Genomic DNA, 24,956 nt, shown 5'->3' on the forward strand with positions numbered 1-24,956 from the left:
AACCCAGAGGTTGTTAATTCCTAGTGTTACAATAGTAGTAGAATGTGTGGAACCAGCACTGCACAGGCAATTTGATCTATAAGACCCCCACCAAGAGGCTTCTCCCCACCTTTCAGTGGAGACGGAGAAGCTCAAGTTGAATGACTTGTAGAGCTCCAGTTGGTGTTTGAGCTTTGCTGACAGTGTAAATAGAGGCAGGTGTGAGCTGATTCCAGCTCTGTGGAATGCAGGGAACAGCAAGTGGAGATGGAGCCAAATGGCTTCCCCACACACTATTCCAATGAATCGTCCTGCCTGCCAATGATGCTAATCTTCAGGGTCAGAGCTGGGACAACTGAGACTCACCTTCATGTCACACACATCTCAGCACACCCACATGCCTCTCACCGTGGCCTCAAACCCTTCTTTCTTCCTCCTGTCCCTAAGCAATCACCAGCGGTCACCCTACAGGTAACTGAGAGGTTCTGAGCACAGTGGTGACCTGGTAACATCTGGACCTGTGGGCAAAAAGGTCAGAGGACGCACTAGCCTGGACTTGGACATTGGGGGTGTTTGTGTGGGCCTCTCCTTTCCAGCGTGGCTGACTGCAGACCAGAGAGAATGTAGTAGAAAGTGTGAAGGGCTGACCTCTGTGAGCTGGGTTCATCGGTTTGCAGTGTGCAGGACAGGGCTGGCTGGCAGCAGCCGAGAGAATCAGCTGCCAGAAGGGCCTCTGCACAGGACAGAAAAGGCCCAGGGAGCTAGGTCCTCACCAGTGCCTTCAGGGACAGCCTCTTACCTTCCACAAAGCCTGACAAGTACAGTGTGGAGGTGTCTTTCCCCACAGCTGTCAAACACCTGGCCTCGCCCAGAGCTATCCGTCTGGAGCAGAGGGCTGGCTTGCCTTTAGGAGGGGTTCCAGCCAAACCGTGGACACGCAGAGAAAAAGGTATGCTTTTCCCAGCTCCGCATCAGTGGACCAGGAGAGGCAGGTAGCGCCTAGAACCCTTGCTCATGTTTCAAATTACAGTGGCTTGTATTCCAGTAACCATTGCAGCTGGGATCACACACCCTTCTGTGTAGGGTTTGAGGGAGAAAAACCAAGTCTGGAAAATTCCAAACAGTAATACCAATTCAACTCATTGGCAGCTATATTTGAATACATGTCTTTATTAGGACAATTATAAGTGCATATACATATTTTTATTAATATGACTTCAAAGGAGAAATTGTTTCTCAAAAGGAGTTGTTACTTGTTAAAAAAAGCACACTGCATGTAGGAAGCTGCCTTCTCCTGGACCATTTTCACATTATTTGGGAGATGCAATTTAAACAACACAAAATACAGTATTTATCACATTTAACACTGAACCTGTCACTAGTCAGAGACTGAGAGTCCAGCGAGGTGGCAGGATAACACTTTTCCTGTGGGGTTCTCAACTTGGTTGTCAGTGGTCTGCTGAGGGGATATGGACGTTTCTAGGGAGCATTTCCCAGGGATGGGGTTCCCTCAGAATGGGTCAGGGGAGATGTGTAGAGGGATCAGGACCCCACAATTCTCATCCAGCTGCAAAAGGCGCCACACCTGGGAAAGGTGATGACGTCCCTGCCAGGGAATCCATGGCGATCACACCAGGCCATGGTCAGAAAAGGAGGGTGAAATGAGATCAATGGAAAGGCTTAGAAACTCTTCGGACTGCACACGGAGGCACCGCAGCCTTTGCTGCTACACAGCACCTCTGCTCAGACAAGCAGAGGGCCCCTTGTGAGGCTCCTCGCTGGGGTCTCAGCACCTGGCCTGAGCGAACAGGACAAACAACAGCACAAACAACACAGGGCACAGATTCCAACACATAGCACATCTGCGACCCCCATCCCCCGCCCGAAGCAAAGACTGGCAGCAGAGGACTCCCTGGAGGTTACACTGAGCCCAAGGGAAGGTTGGGGAAAGGCGGCACCGGGCCTGGAGGAACAGCTGAGTGACTCCTAATCACCTGAGGCACTTGACTTGTATTTTGAAAGCAACAGGGAATGCCTATTCCTTTGCAAATGGCCTATTTAAATGCATATTTGCTTTAGCTGAGAAGTCACCTTTTAGGAGCAGATTGAAAGTAGAGGAATTGTTACACAAATAATTTTCCTCACAGTTTCTACTCTTAGCTATTTTTCCCCTTATAGGGGACAAACAGAAATGATTCTTTATTTAATTGTAGTTAAGACTTAGGGGAGTATTTATTTCCTCAGAGTAACAGATTAAATGGTTCTGGTTCATGGATTTCAGGGGAAGATGCTTCCAAATTTTTCACCAGATTTTTAAATATCTTGGATTGTCTAGCAAATGACCCTCCCACTAAAACGTCAATAATTTCAGGTACAATTCAGGAGCTGTGTAGTGACAGGTTAATTTCAAATGAGGATTTCAAAACTAGTTCTGTATCTCTTATAACTAATAAAAGTCCCATATATTTTTAAAAAACCATTTTTTTAATATAACAATATAACATAGTTTGGAGGAGGTTAGTTTTTGTTTGGTTGGCCTTCTACCATGAATATCCAATTTTAAGGAATACTTATGGAAATACCTAACACATGTTACTAATAACCCAAAGGTTACTGAATCTAAAAACACCTACAATTCAAGATAATTTTACTATAAAATGCTTTCTGCATGTTATTTGCACTGTCCTGTCAATTGATCCATTTCCTTGTTTTGCCCTTCTTTTTTTATACTTTCTTAATTTTAAAAATTTTACTGAGATCTTTAACCAAAGGAGCAAAGTATTAGTGAGACCAATTGAAAAACAAAACAAAACAAAAAACCTTCAAGTGCCTACCTTTTTAAAAGTGAAATTTTAAAATTGTTTAATGTAACTCTACAATTGCCCGAGGTAAGAGAAACACCAGAAACATTAGGGTCCTTAACCAGCTGTCCCAAATGTCCCATCATTTTCTAAGAGGAATGGTCTGCTGGATGTCCTGAAAGCACAGGATAACAGCAGCACAAGGGCACGGCAAGGTCCAGGGGCCACTGTGTAAGGTAAGAGATGATGGGGTTGCCAAATGGTGACAAAAAATGAGGTTAGATTTTAATGAGGAGGAAAAAAAAAAAAGCCCAAGTTGGGTTATTTTATGGATCGGGATTTCGAAACCAAAAAAAGTTGAGAATTCTTTTCTTGTTATTTCTGTTAGTCCAAAATAATGCTGGACTTGACACAACAAGATAAAACTTACTACAGTTCTGACATATCAGCATCTATGGAAACAGTGAGGGTCAGTGTCCTCAGAGGTCAGTGCTGCTGCAAAGCAAAGTCCATTGGACTCCATTGATCCCCTTTGGCTTTGTGATCAGTGGGGAAACAAGGTCATCCACCCAAATTATCATAGCCCTAGTCAGGGGCCTGGTCAAAGACCCGGAGGGGCATGTCCTCACTCTCAGCCTCTGCATACGTATGAGGAACTGACAACGCAGCACTGAGGACACTGGCTTTGACCATAAGCACAGGATTGGACAACACACAATATTCCAAACTAGACACAGATGTGCACAGTGTTTCCGGGACTTGATAACAGAATATGTTTTGATTTGCTTCTTGGTGCCCAGTTTAAATTAAAGCTTTCGTCTTGAGAGAGTCCTTTTCCGTGGTCATGGAGATAGTATCAGATGCACATGATGATGGATGAGAGAGAGAATGATGAGAAGAACGTGATGGGATGCAGAGGAGAGCTCGGATGAAGGGTGCATCTTGCCCTGCTCTGGCCTCACATTCCTGCCTGCCGCGGCTCAGGGATGCCCCTGTGATCTCACTGAAGGAAGGTGAGCCTCCTGCCTGGCCCTCCACCACCCTCTGGGGCACAGGGCGGCCTTCACTAGGGTTTGCCCATGCTGACTGGTCCCAACTTGATGCCTCTGGGGGGCTCTCCATCCCAGAACTTGATCATGTGGACAAGGCTCCCTCAGGCTGGGATCCCAGCCTGTGCAGCTTAGAGGATCATAAAACTCAGGAACCCTAGTCAGACCAGGGGCTCCATGGGAAAGATATTATAATAATGTAAAATAATGGTTTTACTCTTAAGTTCCTGTCACCAGTGACATTGTGTAATCAAGCTAAATAAAAAAGAAACAGAATATATTTTGCTACATAATCAAATTGTGAAAGTAAGGCAAACTGTGCAAAACCAAGCCCTGGGAAATGCACTGGCCCTCCGGGGCTAGGAGCCCTTCCTATCACTGGTCTCAGACCTGGCCTCCTACTGTAAGGTTTCCTCAGGCGTCTGACCCAACCTGCGCCTCTCACATCTTGAACCTCCTGTTAACAGAAGAGAGGGAGACACCATTAAGGCAGGTTCCCGCAGCGGCCAGGCCTCACACTGAGACGCCAAGCCCGCCCGCTCCAGCAGGCCCCCCACTCCTGACCTCTTGAGTCCCAAATCGCCACGGCTGCATCTCCCTTCAGAGGCCCTGGGCAGGGAGGCTAGTAAGAGAGAGCATGGCCAAAGCAGAGGGATGGATGGCAGGTTGGAAGCGGAGGGGACAGGCTACAGCAAGTTCAGGGCATGGCGGATGAATGAGGACACGGAGCTGGCCTGGTACAGTGGTCACAGGACAGGGCAGGGCACACTGCCTTCTCCCAATGCAGACGTTACGTCCAGCCTCACCTGGAGCCCAGCGCAGGCTGCTGGCTCATCCAGGGCCTGGGTGCCACCCACTGCTTCCCCCACTACTCCCAGTCACCCTGGGAACTCTCAGTTGCCTGGCCAGGGGTAGCCCTGGGGCTGGGTGCAGGAGTGACCCTCTCACTGCTCACCTGGCACGGATGTGTGAACATTGCCCAGTTTCAACCCGCCACAGCATGAAGGTCTGGCTCTTCAGCTCTTCCCCAGTGACCCACTCTTTAGTGGGGCTGAGGCTATGCCCACTTGTCAGACACAGTGAGGCCCAGGGCCAGTGAAGTGATATAAGGGCAGGACTATGCTTCCTAACATGTTGCCAGCTCTTAGTCCCTGCAGCCTCTGCACCCCCAGGACAGGTAGGAGACACTGTCTCCCTGAGCATTGCAGAAAGCAGTTTGTAACCTCAGGGCAGCAATGGCTTGACTGCTGCTAGAGGGCAGTCAGCTGTCCTTGGTGCACAGGACGGACCTGTCACCCTCTCTAGGCACAGATATGCCTGCTCCCACTGCTCCCACAGTGTTAAGACTGAAGGACAGCATGGGGCACAGGTGGTACCCTCTCGTGGGTGCTTTTGTAAGAATTAGGACTAGCCCAGACATGCTCACACACACTGGACTTCTGCGCCTTCCTCAGAAAGGACAGAAGCCCTGGGCAGCTCAGCTAACATCCAGGTGCCTTCAGAGGTGAGAGGGCAGGATAAGTGAGCCCCCCCCCCCCCCCCCCCCCCCCGCCATACACACACAGCAGGCCTGCTACCCCCAGTGCTGGCAAGAGGGGCCCAGGCTGGGAGCCAGCCAGCCAAAAGGGTGGCGGTGAAAAACAAAAGATCTTCGGCTGCAGGGCCCTAGTGGGGTGCTTCTCCAGTGGAGAAAGGCAGGCTGTAATGCTCCATGCTGTAATCACAAAGGAGCACATTAGAGCTTGAGGGGGACACAGTGCTGTGTGGCTCAGGTGAATCTGACACGCAGGGACCTGCAGTTCTCGTCTCCTGAAATCCATCTGCTTTGTCCTCCATCCACTTCATCTTTCTGGATCCATGTACTGAAATTATAACCAGGGGTCTGGGGTGCAGGGTGTGTGTTTATGTGTGATGGGGGATGGGGAGAAGAGTGGATATTCAAGGCATCCTTTTTTCAAAGCACTGCTGACATCAGGGCCTTGCTCTCCCTCACCCTCCCTTGTGATCCCCCCTTTCCAGTCCAAATTAGAAAGACTTGGCAAGAAATCTCACACATAATTCTGTAGGGAGGGGAATGAGAAAAGTTCTAGAACTTGAACCATGTTCACTTTAAGCAGATATTTCCCATGAGTGAAGACTAAGGCAGCTGCGTCCTGAAACCTAATTGCACGGGATCATGGAGAGGGAGGGATAAGCTAGGAGTCCTGAAGCTGCAGCCCCTTCGCCAAGTTCCTCCATGTCGTCTGGGACCCGTGTAAGGAATCTACAAAATGAATTACCCAGCGAGGAGGTTCCCTGAGAAACACTTCACTCTCTGGCAGCGCAGGACTCATCTCAGCTCTCCCTGCATGGTCTGCAGAAATCCACCCTAGCTTGGAAGTAAGCTGCTCACACAGCCCCCAGCCCAGAGAAGAGAGGGGGTGGGAGGGCTGCAAAAGTCCCACTCCAGCAGGCAGAGAGGTGGAGGGCCAGGCAATGGACACTTGGGAAAAGGAGTCAGTTATCACCTGCAAATGTAATGTCCACAGCCAGCTCTGCCCCAGAAGGCCAGGATGGGTAGTACCAGTAGGGACAATGAAAGGGCACAAGGCACATGCCCCCTGCTGGCTGAGGCTCTGCTGCTGGGCTCACAGACTGCTCTGGGCAGTCACCAGGCGGCCACATGCTAGTCTCAGACAGGATGGTGGATCTGTCTTCTAAGGATTCAGGGCCTTCTAAGAGAGGAAACAAGAGGGCCAGAGGTGGGGGTGGGGGTGGGGGCTCAGTAGTCCAGGGCAATGCTGGAGACCCCAGCCACTCTGCAGAGCTCTGGGCCATTCTAGAGTCCTGAGGTCTTCTAGATAATCCTGAGCACAGTCTCTGAGTCTCAGGACCCAATCCCAGTCGCTGTACAACTACTTTCTTCATAACTTAGCAGACCCAGAGGAACCTTAATAAGCATAAATGCAGGAGCCAGTGTGGGGACAGGGGCTGCAAAGCGCTGCTCCCTCTGGGAAGTCTGAGGGCCACTCAGGAGGCAGGGTGTCTGCCCAGGGAGGTGAGAGCAGATTTACAAAGCATGGGGACAGGGCAGAGTGCACTGCAGTCCATCTCCAGGTGGTAGGTAACTAGTTTTTCCTTTTCTGAGCAGCCTTTCTCTTCTTCTGTCGCTTCTTTTTTCCTATCTTTTCTTTTTTCCCCACTTTTTCTTCTCTGCGTCCCCTTCGATAAAATTAGTAGAACCATTAATAATGTTGAAATAAACAAGAGTCTGTCTTAGTCTGCACAACATTTAACACTGGCCCGTGTATTGGTTTCACTGTCTTCAGTCTTAGGCCTGGAGGCCCCTGGGCAAAGCACTATCCATCCATACTCCATAAAATAAATGAGACATTTGCCCCGATTTAAAAAATGTTAGACGGGCTTCCACAACACCTGTGAACTGGTCACAGCAATTGACAATTTGCTGACTTGACCCTGGCTTTCCTATAGCCTGGGGCTTCCAGTGGAGGAAGGAATTCACAACTAAAAGGGTGTTAAGGCAGGCCAGCTGGGCTGCACACAGCTTCTATCTCACCCCAACCTGCTTTCCCCGGCTTCCTTCTTTCTCAAGGCAGAGCTGAACTCTGCTTTTTCTGAAAAATCTCTGCATTGCAAATCAGAGCTGGAGGCCCAAGGTTCAGAAGGCTATCCAGGAGCCGGGAAAGAAGGCGGCCCACATCACCTTCTCCTTTTTGGATGCCTATGGAGATCCCCTGGGCACAACTGGGATTGTTCTGGAGAGCGAGGAAAGAGCTGGTTAGCAGCATTTTATGAGAGCAACTTTCTCATGACTGTCACATTAAAATGATTCAAGCTGAATGGTATTTCATGATTTATGGGATAAAACCACCTGTTCCTGAGAAAGCTTGATATTAACCATGGGTTGGAATTATGGGATTTTTACATGGGAAAATGTGAAAGCTGGGTATTACCAGGGTTGAGTCTCTAGAGATTACATGGGGATGTTAGGAGAACTGAGGAGAAGGAAGGGGAAGAGGAATTAGTGAGTCAAATATTATTCTTCAAAAAACTAGTACTGCGGCTTCCACTGGGTTTAAAAAAAAAAAAGAGACACAAAAACTTGAGTTGCAAATCTAACTGCCTGCCCCTGAGGCGGCCCATGTACTGTCACATGTGACCTCGGCAGAAGAGATCTACAGCAGCTGATCACAGGCCAGCTCATCTTCATAAACTCAGGAAATGTCTAATAACTAATGGGTTTTATCATAGGTAAATAAATTCCCACATACAGTAGGATGTTTATATCATGAAACAATTAGCATTTTATTGCTAGTGCATATAATGTCACATTTAATACAATTTTAATACAAGTGAAAAAATACACTGTGGCTAACATTAAAAAGCTGCAATCACATTTCTATGTATATGTATTTCTTTACAAATTGCCAGTAGTTTAAGATAATAGAGAAATGTAACCTACTGACACTCGTATGGCTCCACTTCAAATGTATGAATTGATCGACTATAAATATATTCTGAAATACATTTGTTTTCTAAAGAAATGTTTAAAAAATTGTGCACAAAAATATATTAAAAAAATGCCTTGCAAGAAGTTACAAATAGCACCAGGCCCATCTGTGGATCACATTTATGCGTAGAAATTTCATCTTGCCAATATTTCTGATTGGAACCTGAAACCCTGTTGTGGCTTCAGGAGCAAGGATTAGTAGCAAGAGCCTTGTTCACTCACTTATTCTTTTCACCTCAGATTTCAGAAACCTCAGTGTTTGTAGAGCCTCTGTAGCACACAGCAGCTTCAGGGCCAATCACAGAAACCAAATTCCTCAAAGCAAGCTCTCAGATTGAAAATTGCATGTGATTCTGCAGAGGCTTGTCTTTTGTGGGAAGGTGATGGCATGGTGTTCCATGCCCCAGAAGGCCAGCCCCAGTCTGGAGGAGGCCAAAACAGATTGTCACAGAGGGCCTGAGCAGGAAGGAGGGCAACGGGAAGAGAGAGCGGCTGCAGGGCGGGAGCCCCAGCGGTCATGCTCCTCCCGGAGCGAGTGCACACAGACGTGAGAAGCAGAAGCAAGATGAAAGCATGCTCTTAGAGGTGGGAGAGGCTGAGAATGGCTGGGAGAGGGTCTCTGAGCACAGTCCCCAGTGAGGGTGGCTTTCGCATGGAGCCCACAGGCCCACTCACTGGGCTTGATGGAAGAGGTGCAGGTGGTGGCCGCTGCCTAGCATAGTCAGTGTCTGAGTCACCCTGGGCCTTCATTCCAGGAGGGGCGCACCCGAGGGGCCCGCTGCGGTCCTCCCCATACCTCAGCGTCTGGAGGAAGGACACTTGTTTGAACTCCATGCTTGGCCATCACCTGACTGTGCCCAGACTCCCCAAGAAGAAGAGGAAAAACTCCAAAACAAACCAAATACAGATCTTGAAATAATCACTGATTTAAAAAAAGATAATGAGAATGATGACGATTATGATGATCATAAGGGAAGTGACTGCTAGAAAACGCTGTTGAGATAATACAATTTCGTAGAAAAACCCCAGTTATAAAACAGCCAATCTGCGAGGGTTGGGGGCGCAAATGCACATAAGCTGTGATATCGTACCATATGCTATAAATGCAGCTGTCGACACACTGGGCAAACCTCCCACCGTCCCCAGGTAAGTGCCCTGCCCGCAGGCACGCCTGGCTCTCACATCGAGGCCTTCCTCCCCCCACACCTCCCCTTCCGTCTTTCATACAATTTTAGCTTTCCTCCAGTGGCTCTAGTGGAAAGTCCTTTTTGGCTGTGTGCTTACTTGTTTAAAGCTTTCTCCAGGTATTCCTGAATCCACTTCAGTTTCGGGTCAATGCACACTTGTCTGTTGTTGCTCTTCAGCCTTGCCCTGCCAAAACAAGAGGTGACAGTGTGCAGGTGGCCGGGAGGGGAGGAGGCAATGCTACAACCTGTGCATCTGCTGGTCCGGCATCCACATCCAGGACCCTGACTGGAACCAGGGTCCCACTTGGCAGGCTCAGGGTCAGAAGGAGCTCAGGTGTGCTTGGGAACACAATGTGATCAGTGTGGCAAGCTTCACAGCAGAGATATGGGAAGTGACAAAAGTCTGTAGGGGGCACTCCATGGAGAGCTCCCATAGGGATCATTCGCATTGGACACCAAAGGATAAGTAGGAGCTGGGCAAGTGACGTAAAGGGGGCTGGTGAAGCAGGAGCAAATACACCAGCGGGTAACAGCACACAGAGGGTGAAGGGAGAGTGGGGGACTGGATGCTCGAGAAGCCTGTGGCAGATGGAAGGGCAAAGGAAAAGGGCTCTGTCTGCAGGATTATGGGAACGTGTGAGACTTTAAACTGGGGCGTAACAGAAGCAGATTTTTATTTTGGTATATCATCCTGATAGTACATGGAAGACACACTTAAGTGTAAGCCTGGGGGCAGGAGGCCTGCAAAGGGAGAAGGGGATAGTCTGGAGAATGGGGGAGAGGTGGGAGTGCAGTGAAGACAGGCCGTGTGGGCTGGGGGAGGGGTAGTGTAGGTAATTTGCCAGAAAACGGTTTCCAGAGAGATTTTACAAGTTCACCGAGTGTCCCATGGTCTCATTTGTTTTCTAAAAGTTTCTCGCACTTCTCACCTCCACTCACAGCCTCTCTGACTGAACACTCCAGGAGGACCTGGATGCCTGGACAGGGCATCCCTCTCCCTAAAGCCCTGGGTACCAGGTAATCTCAAGCAGCCTAAGGACACTCCTAGCCAGCCACTCACAGGTCTGTGAGGACAACTAAGGCCAGCACAGTGGCTCTGGGACACCCACAGGTGTCTGCACACAGCCTGCCTGTTAGTGAATGAGGCGTGCAGAGGGGTGTAGCTTGAAGCAAGGTGGACAGAAGTTCAAATCTGGGTCCTGCTGTTTATTAACTTTGTGTTTGCCCAGACCTGAAAATTATATTTGACTTCTTCAACTTCAAGGTGCATCTGTAGGCAAGTGATCCAGCATAATCTGTATGGTAAAGTAGGCCCATACCACTAATTTCAGTATCTGATCAACACCTCTCAAAGGACAGGTAATATTTTATTATAAGCAAAGCAAGTGAAAAGAACATGAATCTCCTTGTGCCTTAAAACATTTGTAAATGACAAACACATCACGGCAGCAAAGGCTAGAAAACAGGACAATGAAAATCAAATCTAAAAACAGTTGGCATTGGGCAGAAAAGTCTTTAGGAAGTTGCAGCTTTCATTCTATTGTAACTGCTGTATCCCCATCAGTTAGCAGCACTGGGGCTTTTCAGGAGGTGGGCTCTCCCCAGGAGACACACAGCATCTCCTCCCTGGTGTCTGGACACACAAACGTGCTGTGTACAAGCACGAGTGCTCAGGCACACTTGGGGGCCAAGTGATGGGTAGCTGAGCGTGCTACCCACCTCGTTTTTTACACACCTCGTGCAGCCTCCTGCACTGAAGTTCAGGCGATCTCTGTCTCACGTATGTGTGATTTTGGTTTGTCTCCTTTCCCACATGAATGCAATCAAATGTTAGCCACAGCAAAACCAAAAACTCATGTGTTGTGTTTGAGAAACTGCAGTTAAGTGAGATGATACTTTTGAGTTTTACCAAATGCTTAAAGATGACTACAACTGAATTTGGGTCTTGTGAGTTTGCGCTTTGTGAGAAAGGATTCATTGAGAGCACCAGAGCCCTAAAACTGGCAGGACAGACAGAATCATAACTAGTCACGGGCTGGCTAATTTACTTAAGCACAGACTGGTGAAGCCTGTTTCTCCAGCCGGAGGTGCATTCAAATGGGCTGCCATTACCTGTGCTGCAGGGAGGCACCTGGAAAGAAGAGACAGGACCACGGTGAGCACAGCAAGAGCCCAAGGGTCAGGGTGGCTTTGAAAACTACTGCCTGTGGTATACTCAAGGTCCTTGTAGTAATAACAGCTGCCTCTAATTTTGCCAAGTTCAAGTCTGGACACTTGACATGCATCATTTCTCTAGCTTTACCAAGTCTGCCCGTTAGGTGATACTGTGCCCACTCGATGCCGCATTCCTAGATGATGCTGCTCCAACTTACACGATCTGAAGGGCACAGTTTGGAGTGGTAAGGATCTTGATATGCTTGACGTTGGCTCTGGCAACGTGGCTCTCGAAGAATCGGCAAGGACATCTGTAGCTCAGGCTGACTGGTTTCCCTAGAAGAGATAATGAGAACAAGGCGGCCTCTTACTATCTTGCCAGGCCTCAGAGATATACACGTGTCTGGCTCTGTAGCCCAGGGAGAAGCTGGTGGAATGATGGGAGGATCGACAGCAATGGGATAAGTCATGAATGCGTCCTGGCAAAGACCTTCTCCTTGGACTCAGCTTCTACAGGGCAAAAGGCCAAAAGGATCTATGGACAGACGAACCCTAGGAGGGAGGGTGGGGAAATTAAAATAAGAAGCCCCTGATCAGATAGATTTCTTAGGATACAGGATGTTAATCACAGGAGAGAACTGTTCCAGTCCAAGGTACTGGGGTTGCTACTTATTCTTCGCAAAATTAACCCCTCCAGGGCCAACTAAGAAAACAATTCCTAATCAGAACAGAGGGGGCATAAGGAGGCGCCAGGCTCCGCTCCTCTCTCCTGGGCCCAGGCCTCATCCCTGGAGCCACCCCACCTCTCCTGGGAATGCTGCCCTCCCCCACCTCCCCCACCTGCAGACTTCTTGCCTCATATTCACCTTAAGCCCAGGTATCCACAAAAGAATACAGACTGGCTTCCAACCTGGGAGTCCCCAAGGGGCAGGCCAGGGGTCCATTTTCTCCCCAGCACTTCCCAGAAGGCACAGAGATTATCAGGGCTGGAGTCAAATGTGGCTTTCATTGCCTGTGCAGAGACCCTACAGCCTCCTGGGTTATATTACCTCTTTGTTTGCTAATTCACTAGTTTGCAAAATGCCATAATTGACACTCATTAGTGTAAATTAGCAAAGGGCTCCTGCAAAACCCACTCTCACCCTTTTAGTCTAGAATTGCAAACCCTGGAGGGTTGGGACTTGAGAGCGTTTTTCCTGCAGATTTTATCCAAGTCCTACTTAATAACCCAAATTATTTGAGTTTGTGGATGCTTTCATCAGGGATTAAATGTATGTCTGAGAATCTTTAGTCCAGAGATTTTTTTTTTTCTTAAGTGCTCCTATTTACAGAGCCCCCAGAGGCCTCCTGGTGGTTCTGAACTTCTGTACTTTTGGGCAAGAGAGCTGGGGAAGCTACAGGAACACTTGCAAGTGAGGAACTTCTTAATTATTTTTTCCCTAAAGGCTGCATTCAGTTGAGAGATGGCATGGCCTGGGTACAGCAGCCTATTTAGCCACCAAGTCCAGGGATAAAGCAGACCATCCCTCCTCCCCAGGACCAAATTTGACACCCTGAAAACCAGGAGGAAGGAGGCCTGGCTTGGGGCACTCGGCTGACTCACAGTGCTGGACAGCCCCTGAGCGCCTTCGCATGTACCCCGATTTAACTCTCCACTGGGCCTGGCTTTTGGCAACTGTACCCAGTGCCTGCAGGGAATGCCTGTACTGCCCTGTAACCAGATCACCTGGGAAAGCCACCCCAGGGCTGGGGGCTGGGCAACCTGAGTAAAGGAGGAACCAAAATCTGGCCTTCGAGTGTCCAGCCTCCAGGTTCCCCTCAAATTCTCATGGGTCCTCCTGAGCTGAGCAGGGACTGGGCTGGTGGTGAGGAAGAACAGGCCCCAAGCGTAGACCAACAGGGAGCCGGAAGATACAGGTGTGAGTGCTGTGGCCGCTGGGGGCTGTTGCTCTGCAGTGTCCAAGGAGCTGCTCTGGCTCCACTAACCATGCAGTGGGGATCAGGCCAGAAATCAGAGCAGAACCTGAGCTCAAAACACAGGCTTTCTCTTTTTCTCTTCTTCCCCCCCTTCATCCCCTGGGATTATCCATTCTTTCAAAAGCAATTCTTATGCCTGCTCCCAGGATCCAGTTGCTTGCCTATCAAGTGGGGAATTTCAGCAGGTTTTTTAAAGTGACAGAGCCCCAAGTGCCCTCTCCAAGAGAACTCGGCACTGAGTCCACCTGGTGTCCTTTCCTCCAGCTTTCTGTCAATATTACTAACTTCTGCAACTGGATGTGGCAGGAAAGATACCTGATTAGCCCAAATGTCACTGGGGGTTGGGACCTGGTGACCTTGGCTTTTTTTCAGAGCAGTAACCACAGAACTTTCTACTCTAATGGAGAGACAGGAGACCAGCAGGCCTGGCAGGAATGGGGCCCACCCTGGGTTTAACCTCTGGAAGCCCAGCCACCCAGCGGCCCAGCTGCTTGGCTGAGGTCAGCCAGTGGAGGGAGGGCAGGAGCCCTAGTGTGAGCCTCAACACGGGTGTTTCCGAGGTGCAGCTTTGGGCCTCAGCATGGGTACACTGGCTCCAGGAGTTCAAAAAGTGCACTCTGGCCTTGGCATGCAAGGAGAACCACACTAGCGTGGAGCCTAGGACCCTGACCTGGCCACCTGGCTGCCAAGAGGAGCAAGCAACCACCCCTTCACAGGCAGGGTCAGGAGGAGTCTGGGGATGTGCTGCTACCAGGTCAGCTATGCCCAGGACTCAGTGACCTGGGTCCCTGCATTTAGGTCCTTTCTGCAGCTCCCCAGGGGAAGGAGAAGCTAGGAGCAGCACCATTTCCCCAGAGAGGTGTGCAATGACACCTCCACTCTCACCAGACCTCTCAATTGTTAATGCCCAAATCAGAGTGCCCCCATGACCTGGGAGTCACTGAGGAGACTCAGCTTAGGAAACTTTTTCAGCTCCGAGAAAAACTCTAAGTTATCTTTGATCTGGTCCCTCTGCAGATCTGACCAATTTGCTACACTTTTAAAGAACACTTCCCAGGGGTCAACCAAGAATCCCTGTTAGCCCAGGCTGCACTGCCTGGCCCAGTCCCACGCATGCTCATTTTACCCACACTGGTTTCCTGACCACCACGGGACAGAATGCAGCAGGGGTCTTACCGAAACCCAGTCTCCTGCTCCAGGAGGTCTGGCCCTGCACAGACCTCAGCTGCACCAAGAGCACTCAGAATGTCCTTCAACCTTTTGCAGAGTTTGTTGGAAACTTCACAGCCAAGAACAGAACTGGCAGCATGGCCTAACTAACATGGTTTTGTTTTGTGTGTTCAGAAGCAACAGTTTATTTTGGTTTGCAGCAGCAGCGGTATCCTGTGACAGGGCAGTGAGATTCTCTTAAGCTTCAATAGGAAAGAAAAAAAAAAAAAGCTGTCTCCCTCTCTGCGTGAAATTGGACACCACCTTGCCCAGTGGCTCTATGGCCTTGGTGAATGAACTTTGCGGTAGTGCTCATTCTGAGGTGGAGCACTAGCTTGGCTGGCGACAAAGGCGCCTGTCTGCAGGTGTGTTTGCAGGGCTAGGGCATGCGCGACCCGGACCGACCCTGGGCCTCTCTAGGGTGACCCCGGGAAGAGGCCCAGAGGCAGTGGCTGAACGGCCCCAGGTACGTCGCGTCACTGAGGACCGCCAAATTGAGCAGAAGACGGGCCGCGTGGGGAGTGCGAACCCGACAGCTGCTGGGTACATCCCGCCCGCGGAGCCTGGCTTGAGGACTGCAGAATGAGGGCCGGCCTTGCGTGGAGGGGCGGCCACCGGGCTGCACGCCATCGCACCGCCACCACAAGCACAAGGCGATGCGAGTCAAACTTTGCCTGGAGATCCCTCCCACATCAACCGCGGATCGCATCTCCAGCTCCGTGCGCAGCGCAACCTCGGGGCCCATCCGCCTCTGGAAACCGAGCCTGGCGCGGGAAGGCACTAGCTGTCGGGTCTGCCGGCAAGGGCCAGGGACCCGCGCCCTCCCCCGCCCCAACCCCCCATTCCAGGGCTCCGACTCAAGAAGGTGCCCAGGGCGTGCCCAACCAGTTATTCTGCGGGACTTCGCTCTGCAGCCGGCTCTAAGTCTGGCGGCCGCACGGCTGTCCTAGAACTCGAGACTGGCTGTGGAGAGCAAAGCCTTAGTGTTGTGGCGCTGCGCGCGGGGGTCCGGACGCTGCATCCCTAGGGGGTGCGCCCTGAGAAATGCGCTATGTCGCCCTATGCAAAGCAGCGCGAATTGGATTTGCTCGGGGCAGCGCGGGAGCAGGCGGAAGAGCCGCGGCCCTGCACAGAGCCGGGAGCCCGAAGCCCGGGTCCCGCTCAGCCTACGGCGCCAAGCGCACTCACCGTCGCTGAGGCAGAGCGCAGCCAGCACGAGGGCCAGCACCGCGACGACCTTGGCATCCATGGCACGGGCGGGCGGCGGCGACAGGAGAACCAAAGACGGAGGCTGAGCGAACGCAACGGCAGAGAGTGAAAGTGCGGCGGCGAGGAGAGAGCGCCCAGCGTTTTAGAGGCGAAGCGGGGCGGGGAGCGGGGAGGGGCGGGGCGCGCCGCGAGGGCCGGGCCTGGAGCTGAGTCCCCGGGATGGCCAGGGTCTCTGCCCGGCGTCCCTCCCCCACAACCCCCCGCGCCCCCAACAGGGCCTCTCCAACTGTCCTCTCCCTACCACCCCTCCTCCGTGCCAGGGGCGCTCCTGGGGCTGTGGTGTGCTCAGGTCTTTGGCCTTCTCGGGTTCCATTGGGCCCTGCTCTGTAAGTTTGACTTGCAGTGAGGAGCCAAGCCCCACAGTGAGGATGGCCTGAAGGGCTGGCTATTGTTCCCATTGTCCAGATGGAGACATTGATTTCCATAGGCTAGAACTGAATGAGACGAAGGAAAAGCAAAGTCGGTCTTAGGGGTGAGGGCTGATGGGGGGTGGGCAGCATCTGAAGTAGCTAACAGTGTCCTGTTTTCAGAGTATAGCACCTCGATGTGACCACCGACCCAGGCTCACTGGGCCATGGCCCCAAAGCTCTGCCTACAATGGTATGTGATAGATCTTTGCAGTAAGAACAATTCTGATTCCAAGCCAATACTATCGCTTTACTAGCCAAGCTTCAGTTTCCTCAACTGTAAAACTGGGGCTCTAAAATATTATAGGATGCTGTGCCATCGAAAGGAAGCAAAAGCAGTTCCTTCCTAGGCTCTTAGTAAGTTTAGTTAGCCCTTTGTACCTCTGTTTGTCGACTGTGAAATGGGCTAATCACAGTTCCCACCCCACGGGGTGAAACTGGGGGAATTGAAGGAGACTCACCACCGCACCGCGAAGTGCTCAATAAGTAGAAGCTAGAAATAATTGTGTAAACTTCAGTGCTTTCTCCCACTCCCCAGGGAATGCTCCGAGGGACCTAGAGTGCTGAGCGAACTCTTCTCTCCCTGCCCTCCCTGATGGTGCTTCTGGTGTAGGCCTTCCTGGTCCAGAAAACAGCACAGAGACAACCCTCAGTGGTGTCTAGCCCTCCTGGCAGTTCTCTGGACACTCTGAGATGGCCTCAGTGGAGGTGGGAGGGGCAGGAGTGAAAACAGCGCCCTTTTGGGCCTTACTAGTGACCACAGGCTGCTCCAGCCACCTCTCCCTGCCCCTTTCGTGTAGCCAGACAGTGGAGTGGATTCTGTTCCCATGTCCCTCGAAGGTGCGAAGGTGCATAAGATGGACAGGTCTCTATCCCTGGGGAGTCCCGGAGCCCCAGTCATTGAGGGAGTGGGCAGGGCCCGCAGGGCCTGGGTTCAGCTGCTCCAGCTGGGGGCCACCCGTGGAGGCGGTCCCAGTGAGAGCTCTGTGACTCCAATCGTGGGGATGGGTGTTTTTTGTATCTATTTTTCCAAAACTACATTAGCATCCAATTAGGTGCTCTGTGAAACTACATTCTTCATTCATTCATTCACTCACTCCAGTGCTGAACCCTCTTCTGGGCACTGGAGGACATAGAGCTGGGAATTCCACTGACTTGGTTCCTGCCTGTAAGGAACTAACAATCCAGTGGAGAAAACAGTCCTCCACCTTTTCGCAGGAGAGGTGCGGCCCTCCTAGCTCTCGAGCCCCGCAGGGCAGGCTGTGGACACTTTAGAGCGGCGGCTGGGCTCGGGCGCCCTCTGGTGGTGAAGTCTTCCACCCCTCTTCCTCCAGCTCGCCCACGCTTGGCGTGCTCCCGCTGCCGCCCGCCCACGGTCTTTGTGGACCAAGGCTCAGGCTCTCCTCACATTTCTGAGAAGCCAGGTAAAGCTGTGGGCTCCGCCGTAAATGGGATGGTCGGGACTTAGGGCGGCATCATGGGGTCCGGAGCCTGGGGGAAGCCGCTTGGAGCCTTGCCTGCTAGCCTGGCCAAAGCAAAAGTCAAAGCCTCTTGCTTGCTTTCTTCTTGCCGCAAAATCAGGTGTTGCCCCAGCAGCCCACGGGAGCCACTAGTAGGGGCCCGCGTGGACTGGGAAGGAAGGGAGCCAGGCCTTCCTACCTAGAGGTGCCTTGAGACCCAGGACCGACATTATTGTGAGACACGTCAGAGCCCACCACTTTCACCATACATTTACTAAAATACTAAAATATTGAACACCTGCTATGTGCAACACACAGGCTAAGTTCTGAAATATTTATAACTCTGTACAAGCCAACATTCTGGGGGCCAGGAAACATCAGACTGTACCTTTGTCACCTGGGCTCAACCAAATTACCTCCCAAATCCAGAGCAGCAGAGTCCCCACACTTGCTCCTGCCCTTCACTTATACCACCGTCTCTGCTGGAAAGACTCCACCAAGCTTTTCTTCCTCTTTCAGGGAGCTTGGTTTCCCATCAAGGCCCAAAGAAATGCCACCTTCCCTGTGAGATCTCCCCGATCTCTCACACCCAGCATTAGAGCTGCTGCTCCTATGAGACCCCTTAGTCACATGCAGTTCAAGGTGGGAGGGAAATCAGGGCCTGGCTGTGGAGTTAGAAGGCAGGTATATCTCCATGGCCTGACTGGGTGTTATTGTTGCGAAAGCTCTGGTGCCCTGTCCAGTACCTGACCATGGCCCTCTGCCCAGCATGGGCCATTCACTCTCTCAGGGCTCAATAGTTTGGCTTTTAGGGAAGGAACTCAGTACAAGATCGAAGGTTTGCACCAAATAATTGTTTTTTTCAAGCGTGTAACAAACAAGATAACTTTAGGTGGTACTATGAAAACATTCTTTTTAAAAACATAGATTTATATATTTGTTTAACAGTAATAAGATGAAAGTATAACTGGCATATTAAAGCAGATGTTTCAGATATTGCTCAGGATTGATTTCATTCCATATTATATGATTTAAGATTTAAAGAATAAGTAGATTTAAATAACATAGCATGCGATCATATAGGTGGTCGAGAGTATGTAAAAAATCAGACAGCAATACAAAAAGATCCAAAGTTTGAAAATGCTGCCTAAATGAAGAACATTTTTTGTATTATTTGACACTTTCCTTCCCTTTTTAAACAAACCATTTGGCCCCAAAGCAGTAAAACAAAATCATAGGAGGAAGGGATGGCATTTTCTCACTCTTGTCATCCAGGTGAGGCTGGAAAAGGTTCATTAAGGAATGCTCCAGTCCTAGAAAGAGTGTGGGGACATGTGAGATCCTGCGTCCCACCCCTGGCCCTGGACATCATGTCCCTACCACTCTGACTATGAGTCCTATGAGTCCTCCTTCTCCTAGCTTTGCTGTAGCCAGGAGGAATACAGCCAAGAGATAGCTGCATGTGCTGTAATCACCACCCGCCCCCCCCCACACACACACCAACCTCTGCTCTCCCACCTTTAACATCTTGCTTGGTGTTCACAAGTAGGTGTCCTAGCCTGGGGACCAGGAGGCCCTGTGAGCCTCTGTGCTGTCATCTGTGGAGTGGGTGTACTAGCTCTCAGGGTTGGTACTGGGATATGCAAATATGAAACCACTTGACACAGAGAGGCCTTCAGGAAGATATTTACATAGAGCTTCAGCTTGCTGTCTCTCAACTTGTCACATTTGGTTCTTACAAAGACTGAACTCACAAAATAAGCCCTTATATCTCAGCTGTGAAGACAAGGAGCCCACACTCAGGGTGGTTGAAGGCCTTGGCCAACATGGCATAGCTGGACGGGGCAAAGGCACAATTCTCTGGGACCAGCGCCTGGATTCTGTAATATCAGCAAGGCCTGGGAGCTTGTGCAGGGACATAAGTCATAGACATCTAGGGTGCCTCCTCTTGGAGTCCTATACTCCGCACCAGGACGCAGAAGCTGTAGGATTGGCTATGTTTTCCTTAACTGCATCCCAAATTGGCATCAGGAGCAAGTTCCATGAACCCCAGGCCACTACAGAGGGAAGGAGCCCAGGCAGGGCTGAGTGCAGGCACCTGGCTAGCTGTGGAGCATGGCTCACCCTAGGTGAGTGTGCACACCCAGCAGGCCAGATCTCTGTGTAAGGTGGCTGTGCTCAAGGCTCCCTCGACTGACACTCCAAAAGCACGGGTGGTCTTTTCTGGGACTTCCACCAGGAGCATGGACTATCAGGGCGAATGTTCTAGGGCAAATCAGGGCCCTGAGGGGTCAAGGCTGTGCCCCCAACCCCATACCAGCTCCCACACATCGACTCAACTCTGCCTGCACCCATCACCAAAGCAGTGGAGTCAGGTCCAGATTGGCTTTGCCATCCTAACCCTACCCCTCTTTCCTGTTACCCTTGCTGCTGGCCAGACTACATCTGGGGATCCTTGGAAGTTTCTAGAATTGGAGCAGGCCTCTGTCACTACCATGAAACCCAGGTGATAGGTAGTGTGAGCCCTGGGAGGACATATAACATTTATAAAGGAATTACTCAGTGTTGGATACCTTTCACCTCTTTTATCCTCACATCTACCTATGAGGTGGATTCAATGTTAACCCCAGTTTCCAAATTTGAGAGTTAAGATCACACAGCTACTCCTTGGCAAAGTTGGGATTAAAATCAATTCAGCTTGGCTCCAGAGGAGGGCTATCCCTGGTGAAGAATAGAAGGGTGCATTTGTCACATAAAACACAGGACACCCAATTAAATTTGAATTTCAGATAAACAATGAGTCTTTTCAAAAATTTTTATTTTATTTTATTTTTAGTATGAATGTGTTCCAAGTATTGCATGGGACATGCTTATACTAAAAAGAATCATTGATTGTTTATCTGAAATTCAAGTTTAACTAGGTGTCCAAGATTTTTATTTGCTGAGTCTGGCAACCATTTTGCAGAGTCTATGCTTTTCCCATCACAAGGGAGCCCCTCTCTGTGGGCTTTCTTGCTGGGCCTTCAAGACATGTGGCAGAGAGTGGGAAGGCTACTGGGAAGGCAAATTCTGGAATCACCCACTTTCTCAGTGAGGGGATTTCTTGAGTTTCATTACAACAGAGTTTTGTCATGCTGGAAAGTGTTGCAGTAAAGCAGTACGGGGATGATCTTTTTTACTCTCCTTTCTGCTGTCAGGTCACAGCCCTGACTTTCCAGAAATCATTCTGGTCATGCCTGAGGAAAAAGAGGCATCCCAAGCCTCAGCAGCCTTCCTCGCCCTCGGGTCAGGGCAGGTGGCTATGAAGCCCAGCCTGACGCCCTTCCTTCTGTTACAGGCAGCTCGCGCACCGTGTGGGGGGAAGAGGAGGAGCCATCGTCCAGGAATGCACATCAGCAGTATCCGGCTCTGGAGGGAACTGCACACAAAGAAAGAGGGCCAGAGCCGCTGCGGTTTGTGAAGGAGGAGCTGGGTCTGCTGCCCGCACAGCTGGTCCTGCGGGCTTTTGCATCTAGAGGACGGACTTGTACTTCTTTCTCCTCCTGTGGCTGGGAGTCTGGAGTCTTGCTGCACAGACGCACTGAACAAGACTGCACACAGAGGCTGCCCAGAGAGGCTTTCAAGGCCAAGTGCAAAGGCAGGCCCCACTGGCAGCCTGGCCCAGGGGACTTAAATGGGAGATGAACTCAAGTGGGGAGCTCAGTGCATCTAAGGTACCCATCCCCCACCCCAGCAGTGCTCTGAAGCAGACTGGGGAGGTTAAGCAAATTGATCATTGAGAGGTATTTTTGTTTGGTGATATTTTATCAAATAAAAACTTTGAAAATTAGGGTCTGTGCTCCTTCCCTCCCTCCCTCCTTCCCTTCCTTCCTTCCTTTCTTCCTTCCTTCTTTTCTTTCTTCCTCCCTTCCTCTTTCTTTGACAATGCAATCCACAATGCTGACTCAGAGTTTGGGCTTCATCCATGAAGATTCACTGGCTTCCAGCTTCCAGTGACATTTCAGTTTTTACATTCCCAGAATGAAATTTCTGTTTGCAACCAGGCTGATTGATGACTGCTGCCCCCTTTGTCTCTGTGGAGTACCCAAGTTTTGCCTCCGTGTCACAGAGCCCTAGGCTGTGTCACCAAGAGGTGCTATACTGATTCCCTGAATCTGCAATCTAACCTTCCATCCATCCATCTACACTTCCACCCACACATTCATTCATCTGTCCATTCTTCTCTCCAACCACCAATTCATCCATCCATCCATCTACCTATCCACCTTCTCATCCATTTGCCTATCCAATCACCAGTCTGTTCACACATACAGATATCCACTTACCCACCCACCCATTCATCCATTCATGCGTCCATCCACCCACCCATTCACTTGGCTCTCCCCTCTGACCACTAATCTCCAGGTGCTCTAGCTCTGAGCCTTATTTCCCCCAGGAACAGAAAGACATGCCTCCTATTTTCTGGACCACAGGAGAAGAATAATCAAGCATCAAGATGCCGAAACTCACAGCTCACACAGCAAGCCCTCACCTTGAAACAGACTGAAACCTCCCCCTTCTCCTCACTGAATGGCAGGGAGAGCTTCCTGAGGAATGCCTGCCTAGGCAGGAGCTGAGGAAAGCAACACCTGAGCACTCTTCACCCTCTACCACCCAACCTATGATTTTCTTTCATTAATTACAAAAAAAGCAAAAAAAAAAAAAAAAGCAAAGAAACAAACCTTTATTTCTGTGTTTACTCCTCTGCATTTAATGAGCAGTTGTTAACATGACTGAAACCATCTGATGATTTTTGCCAAATGCAAAAATCTCCCTACAGGGGCAATAAAACAAATATTTAGGAGAGATAGAGGCCGTCATAAAAGCAATTACCCAGTTGTAAACAGAAGCGAGTGGTGGTGATGTATTACCCCTGCCTCAACAGCTTTCAACGAAGTTCTGAGATTCCAGGAGGGGCTCTGACCCGAGGCAGTATTTACTTCTGTGGCTTCTTCAGCAGGCAGTGTGGGTATAATTCTGTCTACCAGTTGACTGGAGTTGAGATTTTGAGCAGGAAGCCCAAACCCCAAGTCCGCATAACTCAGGAGGTATCAGGCACCCCTGCCCAGAGCGTGCCAAGAAAAGCACACAGGGGTGTCCTGGCCGGATAGAGTGAGGACCCTGCACATCCAGGCCATAATCAGCCTGATGGACAGCCTCAGCTTGCATCTGGGCTGGCAGCACCCCTGGTTGGTGCAGTTATCGGCTGTGATTTATCCCCAAGCGCTCCGAAGGCCCGTCTTTTTGATATAACACCACGCAGACAGTAGTCATAGCTGTATGACCATGCAACCTTGGTAGAAAGAGCCTATTCCAGGCGGCAAAGACCTTGAAGTCTGAAGGGAAATCAAAGCTTAGACTTATGCAGATGAGCATCTTTCCCCCAGGGCCAAGTGCCAAGCTGCCTCTCGAGGCAGCCACAGTCAGCCTGTAGGTCCTGTGTGCCGTGACAGCTGCAGTATGGCCTAATGCCAGACAGACCTGGATGATTGCATGGACAGGGCATACCTCTAGCTCATCAGGCTCCCCAGTAGCACTGTAGGTAAGCGTGCTCGCCCCACTCTTCGGATGCAGACTCCCAGGCTTGGAACGTGAAGGGACTTCCCAATGTGGTGTGAGCTGGTGGTGCAGACTAGACTCTGACCAGGGATCACAATAGGGCTTGTGTGTTTCTCTCCCTGGCCCTGGTCTGCGTGCGTAAGTGCCTGGCATTTAGCTGCTTTGGGCGTGTAAGTGCAGACTTTCTCTACCCCTCTACCCACCGCAGGTACATTAGCTGGTGTGGGGCATGAGTCTGTAACGTCACAGTAACGAGTCTGTAAGATCTGCCTGACAGCCCAAAGGAGGCAATTTCATAATCCTACAGAATAGCTGACCATGAAGGTCAGAATGAGGCCTGGGTCCCTTTGATCTGTGTCTGTGGCCTGCCATGGGGTCTGTAGGACCTCAGAGGCCCAGGCTGGCTGGGAGCTGCAGGGTGGGCCCCAGAATGGGCTCTCCCACTGTTCCATGCCCACCAACATCTTCCTGGGTGACTCCAGGCATGGCTCTCTGGGCTCCTGATGAGGGGCTCCCTCATCGTTGCCCTTGCAGACCCGAAATCCTCACGGCCAAGGGCACGCCCAGATGTCAAGTTCTTAGAATGGAGTGATTCAAATGGGCTTGGATCTTCAGAGAAGCTGGAAGGGGGGCAGGATCTTCTCTTCCCTTGTGGTGAAGTGAGAAGCTCTGAGGGTGACACTTTTCTGTTTTATGTAAGTGCAAGGAATACTGGCATTTATTGTTACATAATTTTAAAATGTTTGACCTCTTCTCAATTTATAGCTCTTGTTGGGTTACCAGGCAGCAGTCACGTGCATTTCTCTCTCCCTGAACTGCAGTAAGGCCAGGCTGTCATCCCCATCTTGCTCTGAGGCATCCAGGACTCAGAGATCCAGGAGGTTGCTCAGGTGATGGGTAGAGATGCAAGATGCTGGGGGTTGTCACATCCTCAGCTGCATGATTTCTACAGGCTGCTGCAGATGTTGAGGGCTGAGAGCGGCACCAGGAAGGACCCACTCATCCAGGGGTGGATTTAACCTTAGCAAGACACTGGAAAAACAATTTAATCCCAGTTGTCACTGTCTGGCTCCTGAAGACTCCCTGTGGTTCTGAAGCCACCTCAGTCTCAACATGGGCTTTTCAGCCAGGTGTCTGCACACAACTGGCCCCAGGGACAGCCCTGAAGTCAGGGAAAACAGGTTTTGAGCCCCTCTGCTCACCCCTACCCCTTTGCTGCCTTCAGCTTGGTCCCTTAATAGGTTCTGAAACGGGAGTTTGTTTTCTGTAAGCTCCAACCACTGGAATTTGAGCAATTATGGTTTCCAAGAGAACCAGCCTGTCTGCAGGCCTAGGATCCATGGGAGATGGGAGCAA

The 24,956-nt window shown here is 50.6% G+C and overlaps 2 protein-coding genes across 6 annotated transcripts; one reads left to right on the forward strand and one right to left on the reverse strand.

Annotated features, from left to right (window-relative positions):
• Positions 1 to 1,129: 1,129 nt before the first annotated feature.
• On the reverse strand, positions 1,130 to 16,211 carry CXCL12 (C-X-C motif chemokine ligand 12). Of its 4 annotated transcripts, XM_019667260.1 has the most exons (5): positions 16,055 to 16,211; positions 11,899 to 12,016; positions 9,624 to 9,710; positions 9,445 to 9,459; positions 7,303 to 8,874 (listed from the first exon to the last, which is right to left on the reverse strand). In XM_019667260.1, the coding sequence occupies exons 1-5, from the start codon at positions 16,113 to 16,115 to the stop codon at positions 8,628 to 8,630; spliced, it is 528 nt and encodes a 175-aa protein (XP_019522805.1). In that variant the 5' UTR covers positions 16,116 to 16,211; the 3' UTR covers positions 7,303 to 8,627. The 4 variants fall into 4 exon arrangements, with proteins under 4 accessions (XP_019522803.1, XP_019522801.1, XP_019522805.1 ...); XM_019667258.1 differs by lacking the exons at positions 7,303 to 8,874; positions 9,445 to 9,459 and adding an exon at positions 1,130 to 4,286; XM_019667256.1 differs by lacking the exons at positions 7,303 to 8,874; positions 9,445 to 9,459 and adding an exon at positions 5,365 to 7,030.
• Positions 16,212 to 16,314: 103 nt separating this feature from the next.
• On the forward strand, positions 16,315 to 21,778 carry LOC109395868 (uncharacterized). Of its 2 annotated transcripts, XM_019667255.1 has the most exons (3): positions 16,315 to 16,735; positions 17,761 to 17,966; positions 21,340 to 21,778. In XM_019667255.1, the coding sequence occupies exons 1-3, from the start codon at positions 16,710 to 16,712 to the stop codon at positions 21,684 to 21,686; spliced, it is 579 nt and encodes a 192-aa protein (XP_019522800.1). In that variant the 5' UTR covers positions 16,315 to 16,709; the 3' UTR covers positions 21,687 to 21,778. The 2 variants fall into 2 exon arrangements, with proteins under 2 accessions (XP_019522800.1, XP_019522799.1); XM_019667254.1 differs by lacking the exons at positions 16,315 to 16,735; positions 17,761 to 17,966 and adding an exon at positions 17,974 to 20,131.
• Positions 21,779 to 24,956: the final 3,178 nt, after the last annotated feature.

This window comes from Hipposideros armiger, unplaced genomic scaffold (genome assembly GCF_001890085.2).
Source record: "Hipposideros armiger isolate ML-2016 unplaced genomic scaffold, ASM189008v1 scaffold_490, whole genome shotgun sequence".
NCBI lineage: Eukaryota > Metazoa > Chordata > Mammalia > Chiroptera > Hipposideridae > Hipposideros > Hipposideros armiger.

Bases quoted from the DNA above. Each gene is read 5' to 3' on its own strand.
- CXCL12 (XM_019667260.1), bottom strand. From the start codon at position 16,115: ATGGATGCCAAGGTCGTCGCGGTGCTGGCCCTCGTGCTGGCTGCGCTC. The intron at 12,017-16,054 runs GTGAGTGCGCTT...TATCTCTTCTAG, and splicing joins TGCGCTCTGCCTCAGCGACG to GGAAACCAGTCAGCCTGAGC. The intron at 9,711-11,898 runs GTAAGTTGGAGC...TTGTTTTGGCAG, and splicing joins AACTGTGCCCTTCAGATCGT to GGCAAGGCTGAAGAGCAACA.
- LOC109395868 (XM_019667254.1), top strand. From the start codon at position 19,651: ATGAAACCACTTGACACAGAGAGGCCTTCAGGAAGATATTTACATAGA. The intron at 20,132-21,339 runs GTGAGTGTGCAC...CTTCTGTTACAG, and splicing joins TGGAGCATGGCTCACCCTAG to GCAGCTCGCGCACCGTGTGG.